The sequence below is a fragment of the Hoplias malabaricus genome, chromosome 18 (assembly GCF_029633855.1).
Source record: "Hoplias malabaricus isolate fHopMal1 chromosome 18, fHopMal1.hap1, whole genome shotgun sequence".
Lineage (NCBI taxonomy): Eukaryota > Metazoa > Chordata > Actinopteri > Characiformes > Erythrinidae > Hoplias > Hoplias malabaricus.
Window position 1 is genome coordinate 29,247,227 of NC_089817.1, and position 9,097 is coordinate 29,256,323.

At 42.8% G+C, this 9,097-nt stretch overlaps 1 protein-coding gene across 1 annotated transcript; it reads left to right on the top strand.

Moving 5' to 3' along the window:
- The first annotated feature begins 3,137 nt into the window (after positions 1–3,137).
- Positions 3,138–4,807, top strand: kcnj1b (potassium inwardly rectifying channel subfamily J member 1b). Its single transcript, XM_066651436.1, has one exon. It carries the CDS (start codon positions 3,138–3,140, stop codon positions 4,338–4,340), a length of 1,203 nt encoding a protein of 400 aa, XP_066507533.1. The 3' UTR covers positions 4,341–4,807.
- Positions 4,808–9,097: the final 4,290 nt, after the last annotated feature.

Sequence of the window (9,097 nt, forward strand, 5' to 3'; positions counted from 1 at the left end):
TTTGGAGAACGATTCCCTGTGTGTGAAAGCACCGTGGCCAATAAAGTGATTCTGATTCTAATTCTGTCTGAAGCAAGGGTGAGTGAGTGGAATTAGGCCAACAGAATTTAAAAAAAAAAGAAAGTGGCCGGAGATGTGGCTTTGCTGACCTCCTTTTAGTGGACTGTCTCTGTGATACACTCACTGACAGGTAGCGATTGCATTTATGTCCCTGTTATCATGGCTCTAGTCTCTCTCTGTGTTATTAAGCTGGAGGATGCTCCTGTTAGACGTCTGTAACGGTGCCAGAGGGACTGCTGTACAATTCGATTTGAAACGATCAGTCACCAAGGACTGGACGACATTCAAAATCACAATTAAATATCGTTAATTAACAGAAGCTATTAACAGAAGCCAGGAATATGAAAATGTGCAGATGAGATTTGTAGCTATCGCTATTTACGCTGCAAGTGCTGCATCAATTTGTCAACAGGCCGAGTGCTCGTCTCAGGACAAAAGGGACAGACTCGGTGATGGATGATTCCTGTTCCAATCACAGTCCGAAACTCTTAAATGAGATGCATTTTTAAAATATCATCATCTTTTCTATTATGACGCAGGGGAAATGATGGATGGAGAGCAGAAACTGACCCAAAGTAATGGAGTAAGGGCTGGAGACATACTTCACACTTCTAATAAAGAGTTTTTGTAACAAAACCAGTAAACAATAACAGGAGAGAACAGACTGTTCATAGCTGTTTGTGGTAAACGTGAGAAGACAAGTCAGCAGTCTGGGTCTGAAAGGATGTGGAGTTGTTGTGAAAAGGAAATAGACACAAAAGAAGAACATTTACAGGGGTCTGACCCAAAGCCAGACCGAACTTAAAGGAACACTGTGTAATGTTTTGTGACGTTCCACTGAGCTGTAAAGGGTAGATCCTCTGTCATTGCTACTCTAGACTTAGCACTACAGAAACGGCACTGTGTAACCACACACCTCACTTCCATCCCCATTGATTTCAGAACAGTGCAGTACAAATTTATTACACTAGGGGGCTCCCCAGTGTAATCTCACCTAGTGAGGTCCCCAAAGTTACACTGAAGGTGATTAGCTTACTCCAATTGTGTGACGCGGAAAATGCTAAACCAACTTTTAAGACTGAACTTTGGAGCTGTGGGAAGACATCAAAAACTCGGTGGATTATTCACTGGAATCGGTGCCTGACTTTTGCACTCTACAGCACTGTAACTGACCCAATGCTTCGGTTACGAATTAAGACCGAAGTGTGTGATGTTCCACCCTTCCTATAAACATCAACTTGCAAAATTGAAAAGGACAGGAGCCGTTTGCTAACTTTAATAGTTACTAAGATTAACCTCCTGGCTTCAAGTGTGGGAGCTGTTTGTCTTGTTTGCCTTGGTGTGCCTTCTGCAGGAGCTGGAACCTGGGGGAGGGGAGGAGAGAGGCTGGGGAAAGAAAGGGGAAAGTAATTGAGGGATTCCTTTGTGTGGCACCATGTGAGGCTTTAGTCTTTTTGGGTCCAACCCAGTCAGTAGGGAGCTGCTGGAGGTTGTTCCCAAGAGCCGAGGAACTTTTCCTCCAATGGCTAATGGCTTTGTGCTGTGGAGGGCCAATGGAGCCGCCATGGAGACCCTAATGCTCTGGTTGCTAAAACTTTGTCGCAGCTAGCGTCGAAGCGAGAGCTGTGGCTTGACCTGGTTTGGTCGGGTTATTTATTTAGAACCCGGTTCTTCCCTGATGAGCGTAACGTGCAGTAAAACAGTCTAGATGTGGAAGAAAGAACCACTTTGGTTTGTCTCTTTCATCCAAACTGTGTGTAAACTCTGGCATGTGCCTGGGATTAGAACATTTCACTGAGGATTACGTTTTCAGCTGTACCCTGATGGCTGTTTGCTTGGAGGAGAGCTGGAAGGTCTGAACTCTAATCCTGCCTTCAGCTAGCAAACCAACACGTCTGTGAAGTGGAGCTGAGACTGGATTCTCATCTCAGTAGCACCTCTGCTGACCTCTGCGTGAGTGGGGGGTAAGTTGTTTTGTAGCTCGTCTGGGTGGTCTGCAGAGGGTAACAGATGTTCAGATGTGCTCCCTGGAGGCATCAGATGGAATCTTTAGTTGTATGTAGTTGTGAAACTGTAGATATTACAAAGTTAGTTAAAGCTACTCAAGCTCTTGCTACAGACACTGAACAGAGTGTTTATTTATTGCATTGTTTTCTTAATCAATTTTTCACACAGGTCAAATGTTCAAGATTTAAATTTGTGTAGGAACAAAAGCAACAAAGTACGTATCCGTGTGCTTGAAATATTCTTAGAAGACACCTGTAAAATGCAATAAATCAAGTGTTAATTCCTTTGAAGCTTTATTTAAATAACAAACCCATCACTCGATTGTATTTTGAAATTATAAAAACATTTAGAAATCGATGCCTGTAACACGTTGCCGTTGGGACAATGGCGAGTTCCCCACTGTGTTACATCACCTTTAGTTTCAATGGCACTGTTTAAGCATCGTCTCTGGATCTCTGGGTTTCCTAAATCGTTTATTTTTTAAATATTATGAATGGTAGACAGAGAAAGACTTGTTCTGTTGAAAGTGACACAGAAGCTTCTGAAAGTTCCCTACTCTTAGCTGTAAAATGGCTCTTTGGTGGATGCTCCTTTTACACCTTTTATGTTCTCTTGCTAAAAACTGTGCAGCTTGAATATTCTATGAGCTTCTCACGCTCATTTTGGCCCTGTTCCAATGTTTTTTTGGAGTGTGTTGAAGGTGGCAATTCTGAATAAATAAAGCTTCAAGGGAATCAACACATCACAGATTCTTGTTTATTTATTTATCTGTAAAATGTGTTTATTTATTTATTTATTTTTGCCTTGTACAAAAATTTCAAATATTCTGCAAACAGGAATGGTACAGTATCATTGCCGTATCAATTTTGTTTTCATGTAGGTTCATGAATACTAATATACCTCTCGGTACAAAGTCAAAAGACACGCATGTAAGTTTATATCTGATGTGTGCTGTGCCTGATTACACTCGTGGCAGTACAACAGCACAAAGCAGGGTTATCAAAGGAAAGTAGGGCATAAAGCCACAGTATACAGCCTGTGTTTAATTGCTTATCACATGCAGACCTTCAATGACCTCCATTTCCATCCATGACGACATTATAAACTGTCACCTTTTCTGCTTTTTTTTTTCATATAAAGGAATGTTGCAGTTCATCCAGAAGAAGATTCATGATAACTTAGTGGAACGCAGGATTCGCAGGGCGCGGCTCGTGACCAAGGATGGCCACTGTAACATTCAGTTTGGGAATGTTAAATACCGCAGCCATTTTGCTTATCTGATTGACTTCTGGACCACGTTTGTTGAGATCCGATGGCGTTTTGTAATATTCTCCTTTGTTGCTGCTTTCACCGGTAGCTGGTTCATCTTTGGTCTGCTGTGGTACTCGATCGCAAAGAGCAACGGTGACTTGGATGCGCTTGATGGACACACAAAGTGCATAGACAACGTTCACGGGCTCACTACTGCCTTTCTTTACTCTTTAGAGACCCAGACCACCATCGGGTACGGTGGGCGAGCTCTGACAGGACACTGTGTAGGAACCGTGGTCCTCCTTGTAGTCCAGTCGCTCATGGGCGCCATCATAAACTGCTTCATGTGTGGCCTGATTTTGGCTAAAATATCTCTGCCCAAGAAGCGAGCCAAAACGATCACCTTCAGCGACACGGCAGTCATCTGCCTGAAGAAAGGAAGCTTGTGTCTGCAGATCCGAGTGGCCAACCTTAGGAAGACTCTTCTCATTGGGAGCCAGATCTACGGCAAGCTCCTGAGGACCACCATCACCCCGGAAGGAGAGCCTATCATCCTGGACCAGCTCAACATTGACTTTCTGGTAGATGCTGGTAAGGACAACCTCTTCTTTGTCTGCCCTTTGACACTATACCACGTGATCGACAGCTCCAGTCCCTTTGCTGAAATGGCAGCAGACACCCTCCAGCAACAGGAGTTCGAGCTGGTGGTCTTTCTGGACGGAGTGGCCGAGTCCACCAGCTCGTCCTGCCAGGTTCGCACCTCCTTCATCCCACGTGAGATCCAGTGGGGCTACAGCTTCCTGCCGGTCGTCTCCCGCACCAAAGGGGGCAAGTACAGAGTGGACTTCTCCAACTTCTCAAAGACGGTACCCGTGGCCACCCCGCATTGTGCCTGCTGCTTTCTGAACGAGTACAACAGCAACCTCATTCTGCACCGGCACGGGCCAAAAGGCATCGACAACCCTGGATTTGACATTGCTTCCATCAGCATCGAGGACTCCGTGGATAATACGCCGATGTGACGTGGTACAAAAGAGGCTAACAGTTTGGGTACACCTGGTCCAATGACATTTTGGACGCAGAGACCATACCGTATTGCACATTGTGTTGCAAAATGACTCTTTATATACTTGATATCCCCAAAAATATTCCCCAGAACAGCTGTAGTGTTTCAAGATTTCCTCCCACCTTCAAATGACATCATCAGAAGGTGGGTTGTTAAGATGAGAAAGTTTAAGGTGGAAAATCTTGCTCTAGGGGTTTCTGAGGCGTGGAAGTATGACGTGAACAGGCTTGTTTACAACAGAGGGTTAGCGATGGTTACAATATTAACTTTGGCCAAAGTGTCACATGAAGTATTATAATGAGGTGCAGTGTGTCTAGTATTTTGGTAGTAAGATAAACGATGTATTTTTGGGAACATGTTTGGGGGGAAAAATAAAAAAAACATGGCGTGTTCACCCTTACATTATGGTACTCATCTATTTATTTACACTTACTTTTCCTCCCAATATTTTAATCTCAGTAAATACACAGGGAATTGCAAAATTACTCTTCATATACTCAATATGCCGAATGATCCTCACCAGAACAGTTGTAGTCTTCAAGAGCTCCTACCTCCTTCAAATTACATGATCAGAAAGTGGGTTCCCTTGTATTTAAAGTGGAAAATCTACTTTACAAGCTGCTGTAGCACTGATGTGAACAGGCTTGTTTACAACACATTTAGCAACGGTTACATTTTTAACATTAAGTCACTTTAAGTAATATAATGATGTGCAATTTTTGTAGTATTTTGGTTATAAAATTAAAGTTCCATGAGAATAGACGGCCATGCTCAGGAATGTATTTTTGTAAACAAATAATAAAGCATAAACATGGCTTGTGCACAGATTATGGGACCCATTTATTCACTCATTGTCTGTAACTCTTATCCAGTTCAGGGTCGTGGTGGGTCTGGAGCCTACCCAGAATCACTTGCCGCAAGGGGGCGCCAGTCCTTCAAAGGGTGATGCACACACACGCATTCACACCTACGGACACTTTTGAGTATCCAGTGATTTTGAACCGGGGGAGGAAACCCACGCAGACACAGGGAGAACACACCACACTCCTCACAGACAGTCACCCGGAGGAAACCCACGCAGACACAGGGAGAACACACCACACTCCTCACAGACAGTCACCCGGAGGAAACCCACGCAGACACAGGGAGAACACACCACACTCCTCACAGACAGTCACCCGGAGGAAACCCACGCAGACACAGAGAGAACACACCACACTCCTCACAGACATTCACCCAGAGGAAACCCACGCAGACACAGAGAGAACACACCACACTCCTCACGGACAGTCACCTGGAGGAAACCCATACAGACAGAGAGAGAACACACCACACTCCTCACAGACATTCACCCAGAGGAAGCCCACACAGACACAGGGAGAACACACCACACTCCTCACAGACAGTCACCTGAAGGAAACCGACGCAGACACAGGGAGAACACACCACACTCCTCACAGACAGTCACCCGGAGGAATCCCACGCAGACACAGAGAGAACACACCACACTCCTCACAGACAGTCACCCGGAGGAAACCCACGCAGACACAGAGAGAACACACCACACTCCTCACAGACAGTCACCCGGAGGAAACCCACGCAGACACAGAGAGAACACTCCACACTCCTCACAGACAGTCACCCGGAGGAAACCCACGCAGACACAGAGAGAACACACCACACTCCTCACAGACAGTCACCCGGAGGAAACCCACGCAGACACAGGGAGAACACTCCACACTCCTCACAGACAGTCACCCGGAGGAAACCCACGCAGACACAGGGAGAACACTCCACACTCCTCACAGACAGTCACCTGGAGCGGGAATCGAACCCACATCCTTCAGGTCCCTGGAGCTGTGTGACATGTGACCATGTGGCTCACACTTAATTTATTCTTCAAAATTGTAAGGTCAAATTATACAAATAAATTTCATGTAGAAGATTTATGAACTTATTTTCACGTGGTAAAAACAATGAAATGTGCCATTTGATCAAACATTTACACGTGACTCTAAAACTGCTATGAACTATTGAGCAACCTCCAATAATAATCTCAATAATTTCTTCTACTTAACTGTACACTACTGAAACGGACTGACGGAGAGAAAGTGTGCGTCACTGCAGATGCCGAAAGGAAATGGTTGGTGGGGGGCCATAAGAGGATTATTATAGAGGTTGGTTGTGAATAAGAGTTTGAGTGAAGGCAGAACAACAGGAGGCGAAGTCCTTTATTGTTGGTAATTCAGTGTTTGTTTGGCATAAATACATTTTTATATAGCATTAACGTCTTAAATGTTATTGTGCTGTACACGAATGGCTGTATCCCTATTTTTCTCTGAGGTCAGAAGTGAAACCACTGTCCTCCTATAAACGCAGCTACTGTTCATTTCACCTCAGCCTTTTCTTACTTAAGCAAAAGCGACAGCCGGTAAAATATAACACAGGGTGTGAATCTGTTAACAGCGCATAATTCTTACACCGTGTCAAGATTAAAAAAACGTGTTATCATCCATATGGCATTTTGAAACATTTGCAAAGTCACAAGGGCTTTTTAAAGTGTTCTGAAGTTTAAGAGCTTTGGCAAAACCTGTTTGTACTTGGACAAACAACCCTTCAAAGTGCTTATCACCTTCTTAAAAGATATAATGAGGTCTGTGAAGGAGAACACGAGGATCGCAGGGCATGCTTAACCCTTTACTCTGCAACAGGTTTTTGCATTTTATAAAGAATATATTCCACTCTGTTTGTGACTCTATATTTGGTTCTGTTTGTCATTAAATATGCCACAATCCCTCTTTTCCTGAACCTAGAGTAAGATTTTCCCAGTTTAAAAATTGTAAATCCAACCTCTGATGACATAATTTGAAGGTGGTGCCAACTTTTCAAATGCCACCCCACATGCCGTTTGGACAAGCATTGTTTTTTCTCCAGCTGGCGAGGGGTAATTCCTCTGTTCCACACCTGATCCAGGTAACGAAGGTCTTCAGGGGCATTAGGATAATAGAGCTGGGTGTGTTGAATTTGAGATCTCCAGGGTGGTAGATCTTCAGCACCAGGTTTGAGCAGCCCTGTGCTAAAACCATGCTCCTATCTTCCCAGGGGCCTTTGTTCCCCAGCTGTATATAGCACAATCTGGGATCCTGAAAAAGATGGTGCCCATCTCTGTGTTCACTAAATATGGCATGAACTTCAGGTAGTTAAGTTGGAATAAAAATGTATACACAATCCAACCCAGACTCTTCACTATTCGGATCAGATTTGATCCAGTATACCACAGATATGATTTTTTTTTATAATCAGATTAATGCTAAATATTGTTGTGTTTGTATAGTTGACCTTTAAAGGGCTCAAATTTGCACCTGACACAGTGTTAAACGAGTATTGAAATGGGGCAACACCGATAATAAACATCGCTTAGAAATATTTGAACAAAATACTGTATGCCTTTGTTGGAATAAAAACCTTTGCTATGTAATTCGCATTATGCCTTTTTCTATGTTATGAGTAATGACGCCTGTAACGAGGAGGAGTTTTCGTGTTACTGTCGCGTAGTGTTTCTATGGTAATTACCCATACACTATTTATTGTGATATTGTCGCATAAAATGTCGAAAATATGCGACTATGTCACGAATTGCAGTCTCCTATATATGTGACTATATCACGAGTGAGTGTGAGACCGGGTTGACTGGGGAACCTTAGAGAGAATGTTCCAGATGGTGAGCATAGAAGCTAACGTTACTAGGAAGATGCCATATTTACCTTATTACCGCCATTACGTTGTGATAACTCTCCTCATATCATCATTACAGTGAAAAGAAGGGAGAGTGTGGGGAGAATTACTGAAGTACTGAAATGTACAAACAGGAAAGACAAAACTACTAGTTAAACTAAAGCTAAATTTAGCAACACAGCTGCTGAACTAGATACTTAACCTCAGTGTTTCTCTGGGTAAAGTTTAAAAACTAAAACGGGTCTGTGGTTGCTAATTTGTGATAAATAAATGTCGAAAACAATATTTCTTGTTCCAAAGCAGCAAAGAAGGGCCTTGTTTTCTGAATACTGCATTAGCTATCCACAATAAGCTAAATGCTAATGTTCATATGGGCCTAGAGTATGTTTCGATGTTGAGATAGTCCGTCTATAGTGTATAAGATTGAACTACAGAAGGTAATACAGACGCAGGAATATGCCCCAAATTTCCGCCTTTACATCCAACGTCCACCAGGAGGCGCTCTATTTAAACACATCACCTTTTAGAGTTGTGACCCCTGACAGTGTAGAAACAGATTTACGGAGGCTGTGAACAACAGTATATTATGAATTAAACTGAACTAAATCAGTCAGTTACACAAACAATGTCATTTAAACCTTTTGATGTGAAACAGTTGACTGTAGAGATATATTTTTCTTATTTATTTATATATTTATTTATTTTTATTTACTCTGTTCACTCTCCTCAACCATAGTGAACCTACACGTGTCTCCTGAGTCTTTATATGGATATTGATTCCAGGAAAACAGTGCTAAGTCCAAATGTAATGCCTTCACTCTGGGGACTCTTTTGGCTTACAGTGTCTTAAAATGAATATTTAAATGTTTATTTAAATCCAGAACTGTGTTCATTTACTGGAATGACTTAATAACGTGATATTTCTTTTAGATCAAATAAATGTGGAGTAGGTATCTTCGTTTTTATAGAAAATAGCAA

Bases quoted from the DNA above. Each gene is read 5' to 3' on its own strand.
- kcnj1b (XM_066651436.1), top strand. From the start codon at position 3,138: ATGACCTCCATTTCCATCCATGACGACATTATAAACTGTCACCTTTTC.